The sequence below is a fragment of the Elgaria multicarinata genome, chromosome 1 (assembly GCF_023053635.1).
Source record: "Elgaria multicarinata webbii isolate HBS135686 ecotype San Diego chromosome 1, rElgMul1.1.pri, whole genome shotgun sequence".
In the NCBI taxonomy this organism is placed as follows: Eukaryota; Metazoa; Chordata; class Lepidosauria; order Squamata; family Anguidae; genus Elgaria; species Elgaria multicarinata.
In genome coordinates, this window is record NC_086171.1 from 168,229,159 (window position 1) to 168,255,229 (window position 26,071).

The following is a 26,071-nucleotide window of genomic DNA, read 5'->3' on the forward strand; positions in this document are numbered from 1 at the left end:
CTTGACTAGATGATGTACCTTTCGTCTGATCCAGCATGGCTCTCTTTATGTTCTTATTGCACATTTGGTGAACAAATATGAACATTTTGCATTTCTGCTGCAAAATCCATAGATTATGTTTTCAAGAGAGTGCACAAAGGAGCTGAGCCTTAACGCTTGTCATGCCATTTTGGGCTGTCATTCAGGCATGTACTGCATACGCATGTCGTGCACCAGAGGCTAAACTATCTAGAACTGTTCTGCTGTGGTTTACCTGTGTGATTAACAGACCATAACAAAATGACGACAGACAGCATCAAAATCATTGCAAGAAGCCAATGAATAAAGTCATTTCATATAGGTCTTCTGAAGGATGGGGCTGAGCTTCAAAACAGCAGCTTAGAAATTTGTGAATGAAGCAGTAAGGATCAGAACTACAATGGGGTGTAGCTTGTTTAATATTGTCCAGATGCTTCAGGCTGATTGCCACCTGCATGTTGAGTAATCGCCTGCAGTCTTCTCCATCCTTGTTGGCATACAGAAATGAGACAGCTTCAGTTATTCATCCAACCCCGGTGGACCAGACTCACAAAGGGCCATTCAGCAGCCATGTCCGTTTCATGCAGCAGCTGAGTGGAAATGTCACAACTTTCCAAATGACATCTCAGCAGCATTTCGTTTTGGGCTGGTCTTCAGGAGTGAGCTTTATTGAATCTGTCATGTAGTTCTCAATGATCCCATTGTACTAAAAGAAAAACATAAAGTTATGTGAATTTAGTTATAAAATCCCAAGGCTCCCAAGTAAGGAGAACCCGGGTTCCTTGAGAAGCTAAGCAGGGCATGATAGATATAGGGAACTTCTGGATGAGGTGTTTATTGGGCAATCTGTTTTCCTGCTGCTTTTACATGTTCCTTTCGCAAAAATCCATTAAAGAGGGAAAGAAGGAATAGCTGCTCAATGCGTTTTTATTGATGGTGCTTGGAGCCACCTGTCTGGAAGCATCCCTAGTCATTCCGCATTATTTGCATCTGCAAATCAGAGGTATGTTTTTCTGAATCATAGAATCATAGAATAGTTGAATTGGAAGGAGCCTATAAGGCCATCAAGTCCAACCCCCTACTCAATGCAGGAATTCACCCTAAAGCATCCCTGACAGATGCTTGTCCAGCTGCTTCTTGAATGCCTCTAGTGTGGGAGAGCCCACAACCTCCCTAGGTAACTGGTTCCATTGTCGTACTGCTTTAACAGTCAGGAAGTTTTTCCTGATGTCCAGCCAGAATCTGGCTTCCTGTAACTTGAGCCCATTAACTTGAAGCATAGAACCATCCAAATTCAGGTCTCTTTACCGATTCAAGATGCTGTCTCAGATATGTAACCTTGTCTGGAGCTTGAGCCCAGCCTAACCAGGGGAGCTGAAGCCTCACCTCAAACATCCAATGCAGCAGACGCTTGCCTGGATGCCTGGCCATTGGTGGAAGAATATGGCAGAAGAGGTCAGTGAAGCCACTAGGAGCAGCAGCATGTGTGATACGGACATCTCACCTGACCCTCCAGACCAATCAGAAACTGTGGGAAAGATGGGACAGGAAGTGGGAGGAGGCACAACTTCCCTGAAGATATAGGCAGGCCAGCTAAACTAAGGAGGACAATTCTGTAGTTTGTATGCTCAGAAAACTGGCACAGAGAGGGAGAGAAGGAGGAACAAGGTTAATCTCTCCCCACCCATGTTGTTTAGTAACCAAGGGAAGCAAGGGCTGATCCACGGGCTGTACGCAAGCCTTTGAGAAAAATTGGACAAAACTTCCAGTATCATCAGCTATATTTTAGGAGAGTCCAAGAAGTCTAAGTGTGAAAAGAAGGCAAAACAAAAGGCAAAATGAGCCAAACTGCTTAGCAATTCACAAGGAATTAAATGTGTTGGTTCAGGAAAAGAGAAACCTGGCAATTACCTCAGTTTTTTTGGTAATGCGTCAGAGACATTTTGCTGCCAGAAGAGGAACACCAAATGAATCCCAAACACCCCCTGCTCCATGGCCAACACTTGGAAAAACCTCACTGCACCATTCAAACATCAATCCCTGTCTTTATCAATTCCATTTCCTGGAGCAGCCTGTTTTGCCTTACTACGTGGTAAGTAGGGTCTTCCCTGACTAGAGATGAACTTGAGAACCAAGTCTCAGAATGAAAATCCTTCGATTATTTTTTTGCCTCATTCTGTCCAACAGCCTGAGCAGATGGCGACCCCTGGTGGCAAGAGACAGTAATCTCACTCAACATGCTCCAAGATCTCTTTCAAACGCAGAGAACTCTTTCAAACCCCGCTCTCTTCTATGGGTAGAAAATGGTTTGAACGAGGTATTTTTCTTTTGTGCACGTTCTGTGGTAAGGAACCTATAGACTTTAATCTCAGTTTTCAAAAATCCTTTTGCAAGGCCATATTTATTTATTTACTCACGAACATTTTACAGAAGTACATATAATCTATTCTCATAGGTTAGTGTCAACTCGTATCTCAAAAAATCCATACTTTCCCTTGGAATTTCATTATGGCTTCAATTCTGTAACCTGTAGCAATCTAAAAATGTCTCTATTTTGCGCTAATGTTGTATTTTGTACATATGCCCTAATTGTCATATTATACACCTCTCGTTCTGTCTACCTTGATTTCTTCAAAGAATTAGACACATTGTGGGGGAAAATGGACTGCACTGCACTGGTGTTAGATCTTCAGGTGAAAATACGCCAGCCAAAAATATAAAAGATAGTAGGGTGGCCAAGTGTCCTCTTTTACAAAGGACAGTCCTCTGTTTGAAGGCGGCTTCAATTTGAAGGGCTCTCCAGTCCAATTCTGGTTTAAAGATAAAGAACCATAAGAACTATTACAATTCATCAGTTAGCACCTGAACACCAGACTGAACAGACAGGCATCCTGGTCACCTGGTCACAGTCCTCCACATTATGGTGGGATGGACTGTATTTCTATTCAAATTATAATAATTATTTCTAAATTTGCCTCTATAATCTGAATCAACATATGCAAATTGTATGCAAATCATGCTCTTTTTTTGATGATGCAATTCAACTTTTTTGGTGATTTGTTAAGGGTCACTGTGGTGTTACACCCCACAAGTCAATTCCAAATGTATGTCTGTGGTTTGTAAGTCTGTGGTTTTTAGAATGTTGGCCTGAGTGGGCGGAGTTAGAATGTCTTGGGAGGGGGGAGGAGTGATATATAAGGGAATGACTGAGGGGATGGAAGAGGAGAGAACTTTTTCAGGGAGATCTTTTCAGGGAGATCTTTTCAGGGAGACTTGTTAGGTACTCTTAGAGTCTGTAGCGCTCTCTGAATTTATGGTACTTAAGTTCTGGGAAATTTGAGAGTCAGTGTAGTGAGTGGTGTCTTTAGAGTGTGGTGTGCACGTAGTGGAAGTATATTAATCAATACTGAGAATAAAGAAAATTCAAGAGTGATTGTGTGAGAAAAAGGAAAGCGCGACAGGATTGTATGAAAGGTTTCAAAAAGGTTTTTAAATGTTATTTGAAACAAAGCTTATGAACTTTTAAAAATAAATTTTGATTGTTTTGTTTTTAAACTACCACAAAAAGCCCACGTGTCTGTTTGGCATTTATCATCTTAAGTTTACACATATAACACCCACTCTGACAATCATTCACCTAAGCAGATATAACTCACAGCGCATTATTATATAAATTAAAATCCATTCTCCATTTTAAACCCTTTTCTCCACATAGTTTGGAGGAAGGTGGTTCTTATCCCTTGCCTCAGGTGTATCAAGCGGTGGTGCTTGGCTTGAGCAGGGAGTAGCCGCGGCCGGGTCTGGTGTTCAGAGCCTGTGTCATGGCAGTCACCCCAACTAAATCACAGTCAAAACCAAAGCTTTGCTTCACTTTGATTTTACTGAAGTGATCACAAGAGGGTGCTATTTGCTTCACATGGTGCAACTTAGACCTTTGCGATAGGTACGTATGAGAATGTTGTTGCAGTTCACAAATCATCCAAACTTGCCCTGTTCGTAACTCTGAATGTGAACAGGAGTACAGTTTCTTAAAAAATGTTTGCAGATCCCCAAACGTGTTACCATGTTTGAAAAATGTGTATTGTTAGAAAAATGTGCATTTGAAATGCATATTTTTCAAACAATGCACATTTTCACACTTTAGTCCATGGAGGAAATGGGCACTTTTGAGGAATTTGGATTCTCCCCCATTTGAAATGCAAACTTTTTCTGTTGGAACAAACTGAAAAGCAGGCCACAAACAAAAATGGGAGCAAGCTGAAAGGAACTTTGAAGTGAAGTTTAGAGAAATTCGGTGAACTCAAACATCCCTGGTTCTCCCATGTCTACTTTGAGAGAAGGTCTGGCTCTTAAATTCTTTTAAAAAATCCTGAAAAATCCAAAAGGGAAAATATATATTATTTTCTTCATTTAAAAACCAAATTTATCACCATTGTTTGAGACCATATTCCATTTGAGATTAGAATAACTGGGGTGAAATAGCAGCTTCAGAGTTGCTATGGTGCTTCTTCTCTCTCCCAGAAGGGTCTCCTGGAAGAGCTGCAATTCAGTTTTCTGCCTGGGGTGGTGCAGGGTTCTCCAACACAGAAGGAACAGCTTTGAGACACAGCAGCAGACAAATAGCTTTTGGTGAGATTTCTTTTTTTATGCCATTGTGTTATTCCTTGCTTTTAATGAGCTGTCTTTTTTTCTTTTTCTTTTTCCCTGAAGGTTGTATTGATTGTTTTATATACTGTTAGACACCCTGAAGGCGTTACACTGTAGACCAGGATGATTAAGCAAAATCCAAAGTTCATTTGTCAAAAAGACACCATGTAGCTCTGCAAAAAGCCTGAACAAGTTTCCAATCTTAGTCACCAAAATCTATACTTAAAAAAGAGATTGCTTTCCTCCCTCTGTTTCCCAAAGTTCCTTGTTTGCGCCAAAGTTTGCTTCTTAAAGGGGGCAATAACACATCAATTCTCAATAAAATATTTATTGTAAGCAAAGCCAAAACACTGAACAAGGTTTTTTTTTTAAGTGCTGTATTGTGGGATGAACATTTTAAAAGTAACCAAAGAATTAAGGGAAGGGTCCAGAGTCCAAAGCACTAAGGTATGACAAAATATTTAAGATTTAGATTTAGGATTCTTTTTTAAGAATATTGAAATGGCACAAGATTTTCACTAAGAAATGTTTCCCATCCTATCCTGGCTGGTATATGTTAAGAGGTTAGGGATGCCTCCAGACAGAGGCACTGAGTACCTATTTTGTCTTTTCCTCCAGAATGGATTTTTTGTGGTAAGAAAAAAGATGGAAGAAGTGGTGGGAAAACACTGAAGGGTTATAAATATAAGATGTCACCATTTGGATCCCTTCAAATTCCAGGTTTGCTGAAGAGCAATTGAAGGATAAAAGTCTCCTCATCTGGAACAACCTTAGGGATCAGGAAGTGACATCAGCCTTCACATTTTGAATTTCTCGTATTGTTTTACTAATTTCCAGAGGGGTAGCCCTGTTAGTTTAGGAGCACAAACAAAAGAGTCCTGTGGCACCTTAAGACTAACATACTTACGATGGCATGACGCATGAGCTTTTGTTGACTACAGTCCACTTCATCAGATGCATGAAATATTATCCTGAGCTACAGGTCTGGTTTTGCAGGAGAGAGAAGTTCTTAGGGGCAACACTGCTACTTACCCTTGATAGTGCTTGTCTTGCCAAGGTCTCAAAAGCCTGCACTACATTGATATCATTCTTGGCGCTAACTTCAAAATATGCAATGTCCTTTTCTTTGCACCAGGATGAAGCTGCCTCCTTAGACACCTACAAGATAAAAAGAAATTTGGATTTATGTGACCCAAATTTTGTAACAAATGTAGGGGCCTTTATGGGAAGGATATTTCTTTTAGTAATGAAAGTGATATTTCTATCTGCTAATCCCACAGAATGGAAGTAGGGCTACCCTTCCTGTGTGGTGGATGACCCTTTTAAAAGCAACACACAGTTGTATTTCTGTAGGCACCAGAGGAGAGAATAGATGTCCTATCAGGAATGGTTGAAGGAACTGGGTGTGTTTAGCCTGGAGAAGAGTAGTCTGAGAACAGAAGACATGATAGCATAGCACTGTCCAAATACTTGAAAGGCAGTCACACAGAAGTGGGCAAGACTCGATCTAATGTGCTTTAGTTTTAGGAAGTTAAGATTGCATTTGAACATTAGGAGAAACTTCTTCACTGTAAGTACAGTGTGACAATGGAATCATTTGCCCAGAGGGGTGGTGGGCTCTCCTTTGCTGGAGGTCTTCAGGCAGAGGCTAAATAGCCATCTCTTGGAGATTGCTGTAGCTCTTGATTTCCTGCTTCACGCAGGAGGTTGGATTGGGTGGCATCCAACTCTTTGATTCAGTCATGAGCAGAAGGAATGCACAGCCTCTGAAGGGGAAGGGAGGCTACAAAAGTAACATGCTGGTCTTGCGCTAGGGATGTATGGCTTGTGCAAAATCCATTCTATCTGTTTTGTAGATTTCAGGCACCTTTTGTGCTGTCATCTGCCCATTGACAGAATCAGATTTTTTTCAGTTTCAAAATTTGTGCAAATTTGCACATGCACAAATTCCCTGAAAATGCACTAAGCATCTATTTCCGCAATAAGGGAAATACACATTTTTGGCCATTTTTTTTTAAAAAAATGTTTGCGTATTTTTGTATGACAAAATTTGTGCAAACTTCCCAGAGGTTAGAAAAACAGTCCACAAGTCCACATACTCTGCCCAACTGGGGAAAGCTTGTCTGCTGCAGAATCCACAAGTCCAATTCATAAAAATCCAAATTCTTTGGTTCCATTATGGATTTCTTTGACATCCCTATCTTGCACACCAAGACAGCTACCTTTCCAAACTCAGTTGGCCCGTAACACTCAGGGTCACTTTAATTAGCAACAGCTGTTTACCAGCCGTTCACACTAGAACTTAGAATACAGCTATTCAGCAGAAGTTTCCCACAACAAGTGTGCCTTCTTGGCTGCTCTAGTGACTACCATGCAGTTTTCCTGGGAGAACAAGAGCATTGGACAGGCTTATAATGTGAGGTTTGGTGTTGTTGGAGTCGCCAGTCGCCCTTGGCTTAGAAGTGTCAGCTCCTCTGTTTCCTTCTCAAATTACTGTCATGGATTGCGCAGGAATTAATGCCCCCCCCCCTTCACCCATGATCCAACCATTTGGAATAGGCTGAGCTCTCAAAATTCTCCAAATCTCCAAATGGTTCTTAGCTTCTAACAAGAATGGGATCCACTGATGAGTCATATTTGTTTCATAATTCTAATCACATCATCAACATGAATGAACCTTGTAAGAAGTCAGCAAGCAAATGAATACACGAGCAGCTCAAAGCGTGTATTTATATAGTGCTTTACACTGACAGTTTAATTTAATGTGCTACGGAAATCTGAAGCAATGGGAAATGCTGGAGGAACAGCTCGGAGATGCAGAAAGCCTTCTATAGTCAGAAGGATGGAAATACATCTCACATGGTTTTCTAGCATCAGGAAGACTCCTCTCAGATCCTGATTTGTAGGGTTTTTCAAAACTGTTTAGAGCTCTACCACCCTGCATCTCATACTTCCTTCTCTTACCTGTCGCTCTTTCAAATCAATTTTATTCCCCAGCACAACTATAGGGAAGCCTTGCTCTGTAGGGAGGACCTTCTGCAGGAAGTCTTCTCTCCAATCATCCAAGGACTCAAAAGAATCTGTGTCTGTGACGTCAAAGGCCAGCATGCAGCCATCGGAGCCTTTGTAGAATGTGGATACCATGGACCGAAATCGTTCTTGCCCTCCAGTGTCCCAGATCTAAAGGAGGATGAGCAGACAGGCATTAGTATTAGCAACAAGTGCTGAAGTACTGTCATGCAAGTCAACAGGTTCCTACAGCTTCAACTATGGCCCTATTCATATAGCATCTGTGTGCCTATAGTGCCCCAAAGCCTCTCTGTGCCAGTAGTGGCAGCAACAGCCAGTACAAATTCCCATGGCTAGGGATGTTCATCCCCTTGGAAAGTGTAAACTCCCCACCCTCCCTCATCTAAGGAAGATGGGAACCAGGTGTCTATGTGTCAGGAGAGAACAAAAGGAGGCTGAAGTCTGAGTTGACCATAGAGAGAGAGAGATGGCTTTTCGGCTCCGAAAAAGCTAACAGCATTTTGGGGTCCTGGTGTCTCCTTGGAGATGTGACATGGGGCAATGTTTTTCTGTCCATTGGGAGAGTTCATGCAGTTTCTTCACCAATGTTCAGCCTCTATGTTTGTAAATAAACCATGTATTACAAAATGTCAAAAACCGCCAATGACCACTTTCCAAAGGGAATCAGAGCCAGGTAAACACTGCACCCTTGGAATTCCCCCCACTCAGAGACATGCACATAACAATATATTCCTTCCCAAAACTAGAACACCCCTTATTTTAGTGAGGAGCATAATTTTGATGCTACAGATTTAAGCCTTGATGTCTCTTGGAAATTTGTTGTCAAGAGCAATACAAGCAAGGGTAAGTATCTGACAATAGCTGTCATTTCTGAACAGCGCATGTGGCTCAACTACAAATCACAGCATGAACAAGGGATGGAAGATCCAATATGTTGCAAAATTGCTCACCTGCAGTTTCAGTGGTGTGTGGTCCACAACCACCACTTTAGTCAGGATGCTGGCTCCCAGAGTGGTTCGATAGTCTTCGTAAAACTTCTTGTGAACATATTGGTGGAGGAGAGAGGTTTTCCCGACACTGGAGTGAAGGAAGAAACATACTCATTTTTTTTATTTTTAGGAAGTTGGGCTGCAGCTCAGAACTAGGTGAACATGCCTGTCTATGTTCTACTTCACTTGAACGGTTGAACCAGGAGTCTATCATTAATTTAATATATTCCTGTGGCAAACTGAAGATTTATAATTAATGGATGTTATCAAACAGGTCTGAGCAAATGTCACCCAGTCTTTGTGCACAGTCAGGTTCATCAGCATGGCATTGTCTCCATGTCTATGCTTATTGATTTTTGTAGTCTGGTCTGCAGGATGAACTAGACTCATCTCCTGCCTTTGTACTGGCCTAAATGTTTTAGCCTTCATTTCCCCATTCTGAAATAAGTAATAGGTATCGTCTGTTTGCAGCTAAAAATATGATGCTCTGGGTGTTTTGGGAAACTACCATTCTGGTAACTCTCTGTACTTTGTGTGTCCAACAAACATGATCAGGCATCTGAATTTTGTTTGGTTCATTTTGTGACAAGAATGTCTGAAAATCCACAAATGTCTTTATAAACAAGACAGAAAGGACTTGATGATATATATTTTTTTAATGATTGTAGCAGAAGTGAAGCTGAAGATTTGTCTATTCCTAGCCTGGTGCAAGTAATATTAAATGCCTGGCACATCTGACTGATGTGCCTAACTGAGGACCAATAGGAGAGCATTGGAAGATCTCTGATCAATCTCCAAGCATCTTTAAAGGTTCAGGGAAATACATATTTGATTACAATAGTGACATTTGGGGTGAGGGAGCTTGCAGCTTTCTCATCTTTGGGAGAAAAATATGGGAACTTCCAAATATGATATGGTAAACTGTTGCAATCATTGACATTGAAAATATGATTGAACAGTGCAATCCTATGCATGTTTACTCCCAGTTAAATGCACATAAAGCTGCAATGTAAGTGTGGAATTCATTTCCAAAAGAGGTTTTATTATTTATCTGATTGCCAGTCTAACATATTATTAACAATAAATTTCTGATGCAAATTTTTCCACAGCAATAGCAAAGATGGAACCTTGTAATATGACATTTCTGTTAAAGACACGAGGTCAAAATTCAATTTTCTCCTGGACTGAATAGGGACTAACTCCATGAGAAGTTGGGGAAAGTACTTTTATCTGATGTTTTCATAAATAAGACAGATATAGTACAGTAGGTTATAGGGATTTTTCCTAAGCCTGTCAACCAATACACCCAATGCCCTTAGTTGATATTTACGAAGAGTAAAAGCCCTTCTGGAAATAATTCTATCAATTTCCAAGAGGCACCTGTCATAGCCATGATTAAGCTTGAATGTGGTTATGACACTTACCTCTCAGAAATTGTTGGGCTTTATTGTGCAAAGCCAGGAGGCCATTTTATGATTGGCTGTCACTGTCAGATCGCACTGGATTTAAGTAGGACAAATCTTATTTTTTTACTTCTGGTTTAGCAGCTACTACATGTTTTCCCAGAGAGAGATATTTCCAAAAAGGTAAATTAAGTGGACAGGGGTTGTTACTGCTGTTGTTGCCATGAAGTTCCATTGTCAAAAGGGGGAGTACAGTTCAACTTAAGAATCACATGCCTTTCTCTGAATGCATGCCTTGTTGCTAAACAGTAATTCAGGGGCTGAGGGGCATATGAAGGGGAGAACTGGCAAGCAGGCAGTGGGGTGCTTAACCCTCACATACCATTTCTCCTTTACAATTCCACCCCCTAAGCATTCCCCTTTCCACCATCTGGGGGGCATTTCTAGACTCCGAAGACCCCAACTGGGAAGAAAAATAAGGGGCAGAAAACAGCCAGGAGGGTGGAGTTGTAGGGGAGGTATAATGTATGAAAATGATACTCTCTGTCCCCCCATTAGCATTACGCAGTAGGTGCAGGCCTAGGAACTAGGGTGACCATATGACCGGTTCTGCCCGGATTTGTCCGGGTTTTGATGGCAAATCCGGGTGGGGGAGGGGAAACCCGGATTTTTTTTCCAAAGAGCAGCTCTAATGGGAATTAATAAAAATGCTTATAACTCTGTCATTTTTTAAGATAAAGACATGAAACTTGGCACAATGGTAGCTCTTAGGAAGGGCTTTAGTCATACCAAATTTGAAACTGATCCGTTCATCCATTGCAATGTGGATGAAGATACAGTCAGAAAAGATATTTGAGGGAAGGGGAGAATGTAACACACAGAGTATAGCAAAAACAGCAAAACCTACAAAAGTAGGAGTGAGTGAAGTTAATTTCAGATACATTGAATCTCTCACTTGTTCTTTATTTCAGTGATTTTAACATTAAGAAGTTATGTAGAACAGATTTGTCTTAAATGTGTGCTGTAAAATCAGACATGTGACCAAGGCTATGTTCGGGTGGGCACGCCCCCTTGGTGCTGGTCACGCCCCCTTGGGGGCGACCATGTTGTCCTCCTTTTTGGTTTCCAAAATATGGTCACCCTAATCTGAATCCTTACCTTTCTACCAGTTTTCCACCTCCAAGTCGCTCTCCGGGCTTCCGCATGGAAGAAAAGAAATGGGTAGCCATACCATCCCCCACCCTGCCACTGGTTAAAAGCAGCTTGGAGAAAGCAACTTGGATGTGGAAAATGGGCAGAAAATGTGGAAAATGCTCTTCCCTGCAGGTCTCCTGTTGGAGATCATAATTCAGGTAGCTGATTTAAATAGGAAAAAATGGGACACAGACACACACACACACACACAACAGCGTGTCATTTGAGCTTCCTTGTGAAGAACCCCATTTTCTTTTTTGTACTGTAACTTTCTAAGTCTCCGTTTGGCCAGGCTAAAGTTGCACAGAGTGATGCAACCACGTGTATATCTGTTATCTCAAGACGTCTCTAGCCGGAGCAAGCCTCAGTTAATTAAACTGAATGATCTCAGCTCTCTTCCTGTGGGAACGTTTACCTCCTCCACTTAGAGGTTTAGGAACGACACCCGTGAGTGGCTAATAAGGAACTTTTGGGGGCTTGAGCATGAAGATGGGGGCAGTAGTCTTCTCCTTCATATTTCCTCTTGCTTTCAGGCTTGTGATTCTCTCGGTCCAGATTGGCCCCTGTCCTGCTTAGGTAAAGGGCAGGTTTATGTAAATGTTGCTATTTTTTGCCCAATATGTTGTTTGCAAAGATTGCTCTGGTCTTGTATACCTTTTTATTCCCTTTCCTTACGTAAATATACTTAACACCTACCTCAAGAATTGTGCGTGCTTGCTTCCAAGTAAGCCTTAAGACTAAATCTAGAATCTTCTGCTTGGTTACTTGCTACTATTGACTTTTTTCTACTATTGACTGAATAGGGTGGGGTGAAGCTGAACCCCTGTTCTCTAACCCTCAAGGAGCCTCAGGCTGAGGAGGGCGTAAGGGGTGGTGGCAGCCTACTTTGGTAACTGTTTGTCCCTGCCTGCACTGCTGGGAGTTAGGGCAACCCCTTTCTCCCTTCACCCTCATTCTTAGCGGATGCCAACAATAGACATGCAAAATGCCAAGAATTAAAGTTAACGTTTCTATCATAACTGGGAGAATTAGTGTGGGGTAGTGGTTAATCTGTCAGACTATGACTGGGGAGACCTAGGCAGGATCTACACTACTGCTTTATAACAGTTTCTCTGCACTCAGCCATGGAGCTGAGCAAATCTACACGTAGTACTGAAGGCGCTTGCGTGTGCCTCCAGTGCTCTGTCAAAACGATGGTGTAGACGGCAAAAGAAGAGACAGAGGAGGAGGCGGCTGGGGAACCGACCGCGTCCTTGCCGCTGCTGCCACTGCCGCCGCCTCCCCACCGGCCTCCTGCTGCCGGGCTAAGAGCCACCCAGGTCAGAGAGCTCAGCGGAAGCGGAAGCCGAGCTCTCCGACCCGGGTGGCTCTTACCCCGGCAGCAGGAGGCCGGCGGGGAGGTGGCGGCAGCGGCAGCAGCGGCAAGGACGCGGACAGTTCCCCAGCCACCGCCTCCTCCGTCTCTTCCTCCGTCTCTTCTTTCACCGTCTACACCATCATTTTGATGGCGCACTGGAGGCGCACGCAAGCGCCTTCAGTACTACGTGTAGATTCCCTCTATGTGACCAGTTTCTTTCTCTCTGGCCAGCTTGCACCTTCAATAGCCCATGGGTTCTAGGTGGCTTGTTACTCACAGCAACAAGCCATCTTCGCTGGGCATCCAAGACATAACAAGTCACAAGGATAATTAGGCTAATCCCGCCCCCGTACACAACCAGCGCACACACACATGCACACACACACACACACAGGGGCGGGGGATAAGCCCTGGTGGCTTATTTTCCCTCCGTGATCATGCAAACTCAGTCTCCTTCTCTTTCAGCTTAACTGATCTCACAAGGTGGCTTTGAAGATAAAATAGAGCAGAGGGAGGGGAAAAGAAACCAGAGCAATGTAGAGGTTGGGTGGGATAGAAATAAAACACAACCTAACTGTGCTTTTAAAAATAATATTTATTATTATATTTATATCCTGCCTTTTTTCCCTCTTGCAAGGATCCCAAGGTGGCTTATGTAATCCTCCTTCGCCTTTCTATTTTATCTTCACAACAACCCTGTGAGGTAGGTTAGGCTGAGAGTCAGCGACTGGCCCAAATTCACCCAGTGAACTTCATGGCCAAGGGGAGACTAGAAGTTGGATCTCTCAAGTCCTGGTTCGACACTACACTACACTGGCTCTCATTATCAACCAAAAGAGGAAAAAAATCATTACTGTGGTTATGCAAAGGGGAAGAAAGCCTCTCCAAACTAGGGCTATGCAAAAAAAATCTATTATTATTTTTCAACCATTCTCATTCAATTTGACAAAAAAAGAAATTGCTTTCAAAAATAAATTCAAAGGAGAAGAAAATTTTGGAAAAATTCTCATGGGTAGGGTTCAGTGTTCTCGGGTTTACCTTACTTAGGAGATGGCTGAGGAGTTTGTGTGAGTGTCCTGCCTTTCAGTGTACAATCATATTTTTGGAAGCCTGTAGTCTCCTCACTTTAATGAAAGCCCAGGGAAAGATCATGAGGTTGCAAAGCAATGGAGACACGTATGATAATACACACAGTACCCTTGGCCACCTCACAATGATTAGGTATGCTCAAAAGCACACCCAAAAATGAATATATAAATAAATTATAAAATGCCCTGAAAATGAGGCAAAAATGGATGCCTCTTTCATGGGGGAAGAAAACCTTCAGGAAATTGGAGGACACATTTTGGCATAGCATTAGTTCTCCCTTCTCCCTGAAGCCAGACACAACACTACCACTCTCACACCTGCATTGTGGAGAATGCAAAATTGGGGCTAGGCTACCAACATAGCTGATGCTGTTGCAACTTGCTGTGCAAAACCTCCAAAAGCCTTTAGGGAAAAATACAAAAGAAAGACGCTGTTCTACAACACTTGCCAATGGTGATGCCTACCTGTGAGAAACTGTTGGAGAATTTCTCCTCTCCCTGGAGAAATTCAGTGAAATTGTTCACCTAATTTCTCTGCCTGCAAATAGGATGGAGAATTTTGAGAGGGCATTGGTGCACAGCTCTACTCTAAACAGACCTTTCAAACTCTGAAGGCAAAAAATACTGCTTACCCCAAAGCTCCAATGATAATGATTTTCAAATCTACCCTTTTCCTTGAACTCATGAATGGAACCTACAGAGAGAGAGAGAGAGAGAGAGAGAGAGAGAGAGAAAGAGAGATTAACACCTTGTATCTTAAACCATCAGAATGACAGAAGTTCACCCATATACACACATACATAGCATAGCAGACGTCAGCACAGAAGCCAACACATTTAATTAGCTACCTGTCTTTCAGCGTGTGTCATTGTGAATTAAGGATGTTTGGCTCTTCTTGATGAAACCTTTCAGGAAAGAATGCCCACCTACCCCCCAAATTGTGTTCCTCTACAGACTTTGAGATATTCTCCTAAGCAGCTCAGTGGAAGCTTGTAGGTGCTGAAGGACTTGACACTAATGTCAGTTTCCTAAAACATGCCTGACAACTCTAAATTTGTTTTCCAATCTAACCAGCTTCTCTTGCTAGCTGAGCTTCAAGGTTATGCAGGACTTCCACCTCAAATCCCATCTTGACTCTGTTAACCCAAAACATGTCTTTTCATTCTCTAGATGGTTCAAGATGTGCAAGGCCTGTGAAATTCACCACGTGTCTCTGCCACAAGAGGTGGCTATTAGCAAGAGAGCCTTTTCCATGTTTATTAGTTTTTAAAATTTATTTGTGGCATTTATATATCAGTACAGTAAAATCTCTCAGCGGTTCACAATATTAAAATATAATATTAAAAACATAGCATTAAAACACAGCATTAAAACACTTCCAACTACAGTAAAAAAAAAAAAAAACCAAGGTAAAATGGAGCAGTAAAATGGAGTGGCATAATTAATTTACTTACAGCTCAGGGAAAACCTGGCTGAACAAGTGTGTTTTCTCGAGGCATTTAAAAGATGTCACATTTTCTACCTCCCAAACTACACAAGTGAGGGTTTTCCAGAAGGTGGCTGCTGCTATACCGCAGTTGTGGAATATTCTCTCCAGAGTGGCTCACCTGATGCCTACTTTATCGTTATTTTGGCATCAAGGAAATACCTTTTCATTTTCTCAGGCCTCTTGAAAACTGTTTATTTGTTTTGTTTTTAAACTGTGCTGGCCTGAAAAATCTATTTTTCTGATTTTATTCTCTGCTTCTGCTGTTATATTGTTCAGCATTGTATTTTAATTCTGCATTTTAAAAAAAAATCTTTATGTTGTAAGCTGCCCAGAGAACTTTGGTTTTGGGGCAGCATATACATTATGTAAATAAATAAATAAATAAATAAATAAATAAAGTACAACTGTGCCTTTGCTCCCACTTGCCTCCCCCTACCCTGCCCCCTCACAATAATTCCCACATTTGTGCTGGTGCAGTGAAAGGAGAGAGGACTGGGAGCATCTTCTACATAGAGCTCACAAGAAGTCAATTGTCACTGAAATGACTCTGAACAAACCTATTAGTGTTGCTTCTGCATGCAAGAGACAGCCCCACAAGGCATCTTTTAGCAAAGGCTTTCTGGGTTGACGCATCACTGCTTCTATGAAAAACTACATACTTTTGCCTTCATGAGCACTGACTGCTATTTTCCTGTCACCTAAAGCTCTATGCTGTGTTTGGGAATTTGAAGTCCCAAACTTCAATTTGGGAATTTGAAGTCCCAAACTTCAATTTGGGAATTTGAAGTCCTAATAAAGAAAGGCCTTAGAGGTCACAGTTGAGGGAATGATTTTCACTTAGAACAGGGTTGGGCAACAAGGTTCCCTGATGCTCATTCTCACAATGACAAACCATGGTCTAAATCTTTTTGCAACTTGGGTTAATTTCTTTCCTATGGTTTACTCTTCCTTTACTACTACTACTACAACAGCAACAGCACCTTATTTTAATCCAGTTATTGTGCATAGTACAATGAGCTCATGGGCAACAAATACAATAAAGGTCAACCATTCAAACAAAAATAAAAAGAAACTGCGTTTCCATTCTTGACTGAGTTACATTAATAGTAGAATGTTCTTACAGCATCTTTCATTTAATTACATCCCTAAATTGATAATTGGGGGGGGGGGTTGTCGGCCACCATCCCTTTGTTGACAAATGCAATGAAGGGAGATGAGATTTCCACGAAGTAACCATGTTTGGCCACCCTTCTCAGAACTCTGCCATGGTGGGTTTGAAAGTGCAGTTTGCCAGATATTGGTGAACCAGCCTTGCATTGTACAGCCAGCACCTGTTTTCCATTGTTGTACTATTTCCAGGCATGTTGTTAGCAACAAAAACAGGATTACCTCACAGTGTGGCAAATTTCATCTTAAATTATCCATTAGGGGTAGCAGTGGTAAGAGGGGCTCTGGCACAATGATGCAATGAACCATATCTGAAATCACCCCAAATACTCCAGACCAGAAGTGTTGAACCTGGGGACAGTTGCACCGCATATGGATCAGTGCCCCAACACTGCCACATCCCCTCCAGCAAAGTAGGGACGGGGAACTTTTCCTTAAAACAATACAGTGAGAAGTGTCCCAATTTTTTCTAGCTTGCCTGCACTGATATGCCTCCATGGCATCTGAGTGCTATAGCAGCAGCAACCACCATCATTGTCTCAAATACATATCCTCGTTTAGGGATGGGGGAGAAATTTAGGTGTACTTTCCAAATTTGCACCTCATACATGAACTGGAATGCATTTTGTCATGTCTAGCTCTGCTCCCCCTGTTTTGGAAGAAGGTGTTTCAGGTAAACAATTAGAATCAGACTCTGAAGTAGAGGAGTCAGCACCAGACACAGAGCAGCCTGTATCAGTGGGGGAGATAGCTCTCACAGTTGATTCTCCAGTTGGTGGTGATCTCTCTCCAGACCTTATCTTGTCAAGGGCAAATCATACACACTCAATGAGAAACCAACTTTCTTCTGAAGGAGAGAGTGCCGACAGGCTAGCTGACCCTGGAGTGCACCAGGCTAAAATGGGCAGAGCGAAAGGAAGGTGAGAGAAAGTTGGCCCAACTCGCATTGTCAGAAGCCACCTCAGAACTAGCCTCTTTGAAGTTAATGCATTTTGGGAAAAGGCTTTGCATTCTCCTTGAAAGAACAATTGTCTCGCTTAGTTTGCATAGTTTCACCTGGGGGGTGGTTCCAAGAGATTAGACTGTCTTCTGGTGGGAAGAGATGTTTATTGCTTAAATAAAGCTTTGTAGATTACTTTGCAGGCCTCCTCATTGTCTCCCCTGAAGGTTTTTTTTGAGAAACACAACATATTTGCATGTCAAAATCTGCACTTTCCAGCATTTTTTGGGTGCAGTCTGCAACTCAAACAGTACATGCAAAAATGAACATATTACAGTAATATATTAAGGAATCCATTAAGGCAAAGTGCCCTCAAAAATGCACATATTTGGAGAAGTCACTTACAAAAAGTGTGCACACTAGGAAATGCATGTTTAAAAAATTGTGCACACTAGGAGAAATAAGTGTGGAAATGCATATGAATTTTCATGCAGAATTTCCCCTCCTTATTTCTCAAACTGATAGAGAATTGATGAAAGAAACACCTGGTAGGGAAAAAACCAGAACCTAAGCAAACCCGAAACTGACAGATTTGCTCATCCTTTTCTATTTCTAGTCAATAAATCTTTCTATTCATGCAGGCTTTTGACATGTAAACTGACCTGCTGGGTTGGATGCTGTTTTTATTCTTTTATTGGTGTGGTTTAAATTGCATTTTGATGTATTTGTTTTCTTTCTTTCTTTCTTTGCTGTACTTTTAAACCACCCAATTACCAAAGTTCTCTGGGTGGTGTACAATACATGTACATTGATTGTTTTAATTATGTTTTTAATCTACTTTTTGGGAGTTTTATTGTTAATAATAATAATAATAATAATAATAATATTTATTTATTTATTTATTTATTACCTGCCTCTCCCTTTGGATCGAGGTGGGGTACAACACAAATGCAAACACCATAAAATACATATAACTAATTAAAACATTTAAAACTAATACATTATTAAAAGCAGCACATTATTAAAAAGGCATCTTAAAATTCAGCTGGGTAGGTCTGCCAGAAGAGATCAGTCTTTATGGCTTTCTTAAATTCTGGAAGACTGTTAAGTTGATGAATCTCTCCTGGCAAGCCATACCACAAACTGGGAGTGGCAGAAGAAAAGGTCCTCTGGGTAATAGTTAGCTGCATTGAGTATCATTTCCTAGTAGAAAGGCAGGCTATAAATTAAATAACCCCCTCCCCCCAAATGATGCTAGGCACATCTCTCTTGTAACATTTTTAAAAGTACAATGTTACATCATGCTCCACGTTTCCCTCCCATAACTCTAGTTCATTGATTGTTGCTTGCAAGTGAGGGGAAACACTGAGCATGATTAGGGTGACCATATGACCATATTAGGGTTTTGACGGAAAATCCGGGAGGGGGAGGGGAAATCCGGATTATTCTCAAAGAGCAGCTCTAATGGGAATTAACAAAAATGCTTATAACTCCGTCATTTTTTAAGATAAAGACATGAAACTTGGCACAATGGTAGCTCTTAGGAAGGGCTTTAGTTATACCAAATTTGAAACAGATCCGTTCATCCATTAATTTTTTAGGAATTTTTTAAAAATTGAGGTTTTAAAATTATTATTTTTAAAATTATCATTTTTAAAGTTAAAGAGATGAAACTTTGTACCATGATAGGATTTAGGTAGAGCTTTAGCCACACCAAATTTGAAACAGATCTGTTCATCCATTGATTTTTTAGGAATTTTTTAAAAATTGCGGTTTTAAAATTATTATTTTTTAAACTGTCATTTTTAAAGATAAAGAGATGAAACTTTGTACCATGATAGGATTTAGGTAGAACTTTAGCCACACCAAATTTGAAACAGATCTGTTCATCCATTGATTTTTTAGGAATTTTTTTAAAAATGAGGTTTTAACATTATTATTTTTTAAACTGTCATTTTTAAAGAGAAAGAGCTGAAAGTTGGCACCATGATAGCTTTTAGGTAGAGCTTTAGCCATACCAAATTTGAAACAGATCTGGGGCCAGTAGCAAACCCTGTTAACAACAACAGCAGCTTGCAATGAGTGAAGATACAGTCAGAAAAGATATTTGAGGGAAGGGGAGAATGTAACACACAGAGTATAGCAAAAGCTTCAAAGTACAGCAAAACCTACAAAAGTAGGAGTGAGTGAAGTTAATTTCAGATACATTGAATCTCACTTGTTCTTTATTTCAGTGATTTTAACATTAAGAAGTTATGTAGAACAGATTTGTCTTAAATGTGTGCTGTAAAATCAGACATGTGACCAAGGCTATGTTTGGGTGGGCACGCCCCCTTGGTGCTGGTCACGCCCCCTTGGGGGTGACCATGTTGTCCTCCTTTTTGGTTTCCAAAATATGGTCACCCTAAGCATGATGTCTTGTCATCCTTTAAAAATAAAATAAAAAACACATTAGAGGTTACTGGAGAGACACTCTAGTGAGTAAGAGGGCTAGCTAGGAGCACTATTACTAATAATCTACTGGGTTGGGGGCAGAAAGTGCTTGGGCCAGTACAGGTAAGGGTAATTCTACCTGTAGAGGGTTTGCAGTGAATATCACCTTGAATTAAAGTGAAGCTCTATTAACCAGTTACCTTCAATCATAACACCATGCAAGACTAACCATATCACAGTCCAACAACACTTACGTACCAAATTGGCAGATCTCATGATGAGCCATCACAAGCAGCTGACTCATTGTATTTTGGATTTCGAAAGAAGTAAGTCATAGTGATTGTAAAGAGGAACACCCTTATCATTATTTAATTATGTAGAAATTTCCATTTCCATTACTAGCTCATGGGGCTACACTGACAAAAATAACTACTATAGCAACCTGCTATATTAGTTCAGATTTGTTCAGATTTCGCCCACCACTCTCCTGAAGCGAACAATGTTAAGCAATGATATTCCAGTCATTCATTAGGTGGGTGGATTCACCAGTCTACCCCAAGATTGTGATTCACCAAAATCACCATTGTTAGCAATAGGAGTTACATGGAGCTCGTCTGTGTGAAGAAATTCAAAGGCAGAAGTTAGCTCTGTTTAAGGTGACCATATGAAAAGGAGGACAGGGCTCCTATATCTTTAACAGTTTTTTGAAAAGGAAATTTCAGCAGGTGTCATTTGTATATATGGGGAACCTAGTGAAATTCCCTCTTCATCACAACTATTAAAGCTGCAGATGCCCTGCCCTCTTTTAAATCTAGTCACTCTAGTATAGCTCCTGCACCTTTAACTGTTGTGATGAAGACACAATTTCACCAGGTTCTCCATATATACAAATGACACCTGCTGAAATTAAAGATACAGGAGCCCTGTCCTCCTTTTCATATGGTCACCCTAGCTCTGTTGCATGGCACATGCCTCCCTTTCATTCAGGCCAATTCCATGTAAGGTTACCATCTCTCTCTCGTTTTTAAAGCAAAGCTCTAGTCTCTTCAACAACCATGTGGCAGGCAAAAGATTAAGGCTTTCCTTTTTCCCATGAAGCCTTGGGCACAAACTTCTAGGTCCTAAGTCCTAGTATAGCTGTGCTTGTAACTATGCCTAAGCATGTGTAACTGAAACAACCAGGTGCATATTCTTTCCCTGGTTACCCTTGACTCCACTTCCTTCTTCCTCTGCAGCAGAGTACATGAATGTTTTTGGCCCTGTGGGCTGCATTGGCCATCGGCTGGGGTGCCGGTGGCCACATATGTGTGCATGCACATGCACAAGCAAGCATGTACACATTTGGGCATGAACATTCATAATCAGCACACATACAACATACAACTCACATGCACATTTACATTCACATTCTCTCTCTCTGTCACACACACACACACACACACACACACACACACCACTCACTCGCTCAAATCCAACTGCTGCCCAAGAGAGTTTGAGAGGCCTGGCACCTCCTTTGATCAGATAAAAATGACATTCTTCCCAGAGAGCTCAGTTCTTAAACCATCCAGAAATCCTGGCTCCTAGCCCTTTCCCCTCCTCTAATTCACTCTCCTGCTGAAGGATCTTACACCTCTCACCTTGTTGCCTGAACCTTTTAAAGGAAAAACACACCCACACCGAGAGCAAAAAAGCAGGGAAGGGGGCGACTGCTCTAGGAACCACTGGTGGCAAACTAAACTAAAGGGTACAAACTAAACTAAAGGGTACAGGCCTCTCAACCATCCAACATAACAAGAGGTGTAGCAGCTAAACGAAGAAGTCATAATGAAAGTTGCTGCATATTCAGAATCCTGTTTAGTAGTATTGTTGTTCCCTCCTCCCGCATGGCTGCACAAATTCAGGAATGAAGCTAGGGAGGAAGAGGGAAATTGATTTCGGGTGTTGTTGCTGTTTTGTTTTTACAAGATCCCCCTATTTGTGAATCCTTTCTGGTCCAGCTCCCTGTTGTCTCTAAATTCCGAGAAATGAGACAGTCCATGAATTAAAAATAGGCCAAACGGGTACAGCGCTTCTGATAGCTGCAGGTTCCAACCTGTCATAGCATCTCTAGACAACAAATATCACGGTCTAGATATTTCGGAACATCTCTAGATAACGAATATCTAGCTGGGTCCCAGAGCTGAGCTGGGACCCAGCTCAGCTCTGCACATTGCCCATATTGGTGACTTCATACAATCTGCATGGCCACCATTAATATGCATATTATGATGAAAGGTTCAGATGATACAGGGACTTGAGGACATGCCCTATAAGGACAGGCTGAAGGAACTTGGGATGTTCAGTCTGGAGAAAAGACAACTGAGGAGAGACATGTTAGCAGTGTTCAGGTACATAAAAGGGTGCCACAGGGAAGATGGTCAAGAACTATTTTCCATGGCCACAGAAATTAGAACCCAAAATAATGGGCATAAGTTACAGCTACCTAGATTTTGATTAAATATAAGGAAAAACTTTCTGACAATAAGATCTGTACAACAGTGGAACAGTCTACCTACAGGGGTAGTGGGTTCTCCATCTCTGGAGGTTTTTAACAAAAATCTGGACAATCACCTCTCATGGATGGTTTAATTGGTTTTCCTGCACATTGCAGAGGGTTGGACTTGATGACCTCTGTAGTCCCTTCAAACTCCACAATTCTGTGATTCTATGAAATTGTGAGAAGTTTCTCATCAACTGAGATTTTAAGCCACCCAGGAATCCTACATTCTGCAGCTTCCAAATGCTCAAAACCCTTAAGTCAGGTCCTTTCAAAATGCTACTATTTAATTTAATGTCACACAGTTTTAAACACACAATTGTTGATTTTGTTTTCTGTGATTTGGACAGTGACATGAGGACTAGAAGCATTTATTCTCAAATGGAAGCTGCTATCTTAAAATTAAGGCTGCACATGGACCACCCCAACCTGTTTCAGAGGCCAATTTGGAGCATTTGAACCCCTTTGGACCCAGTCCAATCTGCTTCAGATCTGGATATGAAGTGAGATTCAGACATGTGGTTTCCAGAGTGCCTGCCTGGCAGCTGCTCAGCGGGTGCCTGGAAAAGCCAGGTGAGAGGTCTACCAGGAATCTGTTGGAATCCCCCCCACCTGCCCCCAAACCTGGGGAGACACTGTCCCCGCCCACCAAACCACGTGAGCGGCTGGGATCTTCCAAATCCATCTGCTTATGCCCAGCAGCCACCAGTCCTCCATGAAAGCTGCCATTTTTAAGGAAGATGGGGGCTCTGGATTTAACTAGATCTTACGTTGTGCACAGTGATGGTCGTAAAGGGCCATTGACCAGATTGGGAACTGAAGCAGTGCACAGCCCTACTTAAAATACTGAAGATGCCATCATTGAAAGTGTGACATCCCTTATTCTGTCAAATCCCTGATGTTCAGGATTTGGACTATCCATCTCTCTGCATCCCAGCCTCCCGAAGTGGCTTTTCATTGTTAAAAACAAACAAAAAAGAAGTATTGGATCTTAGTTGCAAATATTTGCATGCAATATGCAATTAGCTCCTAAGAGCTTCAAAACAGGGAGAATTTTAACATGTCAGTGTTTTCCCAGGACTAAATTCCCATTCTTGGAAAACTGCACCTGATCTATTTAAGACCAAAAAAGTCCCACAACTCCCAGCTAGCCAGCCATGCTAGCACTTTTTTTCAGTCTAACCATGCATAGGATTGAGTCTGTTACAGACAAAAACCTTCTGTCAGGAAACCACATGGCAGTCCCTACATGCATCAGTTTAGGGCAGGGAAGACCAATGAAGGAGTTTTGAGAAGAAGCTTCCGAGGCTGCTGTCTAATCACCCACTTCTCCTCCCTGGGTGAAGGCTTTCTAAGCTGGTAGCTTCTTTTTGCTTGTTGGCATCTTCTGAGTGTAACTCATCTGGCAGAGTCTGGGTGCCACCCTGTCTTTGCATTACAATTGATCCCTATCCAGAGAGTGCCTAGAAATCGCTCTGAACCTACTCAGCCAACTGCTAGCGCATGGGGAAAGATGCAGTTCAGCCTGCACTCAGCCCAGAACACCAGATGGTATCGTTTATCAATGGGCTCACATTCCTACATCCCCACCCCCTCCCACTGCATTCTCCCCAAACTGCCTTGTGTTAGTTACAGCTTGAAAGAGCGACAAGCCGGGCTTGTGTTCAGGCTCCTTCGAGCAGCGATTCAGAACAGGAGATTTCTCTGAAACATTCACATGCTTGTCAAAGGAGCTAGTCGTGAGCACTCGAATTATTGGGAGGTCCTTTGGTGTCTGATCCCTTTATCTCTTCTAAGCCCCCCCTTTTTTTAATGAATAGTGGAGAAATGGGAGAAAAGAACACAATTCTACGTTCCCACGCTCATATTGCACACTCTGACTGGAGTAGATACCCCAATGAAATCTTTCTTGATCTTCTACACTAACTTTTAGAGATGTTCCAGCTAGCCCTACTGGTGGTATCTACCTGTTCAGTCACCAATCTCACTGTGTCTGGAAGTCACATTTGTTGTTTGTGCTAAAGTTCAAAGTTGCAAAGTGATTTGCCTGTCCTTGTCAATCCCAGCCCCCTGCTGCCTGCTCTGCAACAATTTTTGGTCACCTATCATACCTGCTCCACTTGGAAAATAAACCTGTCCAAAGAAGAGCATAGACACAAAATATAGGTGACTTACCGGTATTCCTCCTGCGTGATCCGGCTTTCTTCCCAGCTTCAAGGTCTGTGCAGCAAGCTGGCCAAAACAAACTTCTGTCAGTTCCTGTGTGCCTGCTCCGGACAGCGCTCAAAGGAAAACAAAAGCCTTAAAAAATCAGATAAGAATTGGAAGAGGGATACTACCCCATGGCAGATACTAGAAGCATAGATTTTCTTGTCTGTTTGTTTCTCCCCCCTAGTATTCGGAGTGGGAGGGCTGCTAAAGAGGCCGCCCCAAAATGACATCACTCAGAGAGGGTTGAAATAGTTCCATGCAGACAGATTTCTGCAGAGTACAAAACAAAGAGGAAGTGAGACTTTAGTAGCCTGAACTAAAGCATGTTTACTTAGAAGTGCATTGCACTGCATTCCTGAGTCTTACATAATTTCTTGGTCAGTGTGCTTAGGAGCAACCCAAGTTGAAAGGAAACTTGCCTAGGGACTGAATAAAGGCCCAAACAGATATTACTTGAAAAGAGTGTCTAGCAGGGCTCCTCATCTGGATCTTTAAAGTCTGCCTATTTCCCACGCGAGGTCCCAGTCTGGATCAGGACTCCTGTGCCTGCTCTAGAATCCTAGTGGAGGATGAAAAGACGTAGCTGCTAGACACACTTTTAAAGTAATGTCAGTTTTGACCCTAAACTAAACAGGGCTGCAAACCTAACTCCAGAATAGTCCAGTTTATGTTTTGAAGATTTAAGACCAATCCAAACTTCTCCCAACTATTATAGATTTCTGCTTATCCAACATCCACATTACCATTTTTCTAATTAGCAGTGGTATTGTGGAGGAGGAGCTTGAGGGGTTGCAATCTGCCAGAATGCCAAGTTAATTGATGGATCCTCCTTGGTCTGGCAAGTGGAGAAAGCGATAATGGGATTTTCAAGTTTTACCACTGTTTGTGAGAGATTAGCACGGAGGAAGCCAGGGAATGAGGAAAATAATTAAGCAGAGAATAGGAATTTCTTTCCTTTTCTTTGCTGGGTTTCCTGATTCACTCTAGCAGTTTAAATGGTAACACCCTCTTTGCAAGGTTGCCTTTTCACCTGGCTGAAGACCTTTCTTAAAGCTCAGTATGTTTTTATGAGCTAAACGTATGCAATCAGAAGTAAACACCACTGAGTTCAACAATGATTTCTTGCAGGTAACTATGCACAGGGCTGCAATTATGCTGATCCTAATAAATTGAACATTCTGCTATATATACTGCTGCTCTTTGTGTGTGCAGACACGCTTGTCATGATAAGTCCCTGCACTACAAAATACAGCACTTCTGCTAGTTAATTGGCAAACACAGACGCCATGAACAATAGATAACAAACGAGTGTTGCAGGTTTCTTCCTCAGTGCTCAGTTGAGCAGGGAGCGGCTTCATGCCTGAGGCATTTGATTAATACTAAAATTACAAGAAAATTCCATTATTCCGGTGTTCATACCTTGGCAAGTTACTGGCAGCTGCCCAAATGCCTCACCCACCCATGTCCCTGGGCTTTGAGGGACGTTCTTATTTGTTTTGTTGCTTTCTGTTTCCCAGAAAGAAGATTCAGGGAAAGAAAGAAAAGCTGCATATATTGTAGGGTTGGGCG

The 26,071-nt window shown here is 41.8% G+C and overlaps 1 protein-coding gene across 1 annotated transcript; it reads right to left on the bottom strand.

Moving 5' to 3' along the window:
* Positions 1 to 419: 419 nt before the first annotated feature.
* Positions 420 to 24,748, bottom strand: RAB7B (RAB7B, member RAS oncogene family). The gene is made up of 6 exons (XM_063142762.1): positions 24,467 to 24,748; positions 14,359 to 14,420; positions 8,646 to 8,772; positions 7,630 to 7,845; positions 5,698 to 5,823; positions 420 to 724 (listed from the first exon to the last, which is right to left on the bottom strand). Exons 2-6 carry the CDS (start codon positions 14,409 to 14,411, stop codon positions 644 to 646), a joined length of 603 nt encoding a protein of 200 aa, XP_062998832.1. The 5' UTR covers positions 14,412 to 14,420; positions 24,467 to 24,748; the 3' UTR covers positions 420 to 643.
* Between the last annotated feature and the right edge of the window lie 1,323 nt (positions 24,749 to 26,071).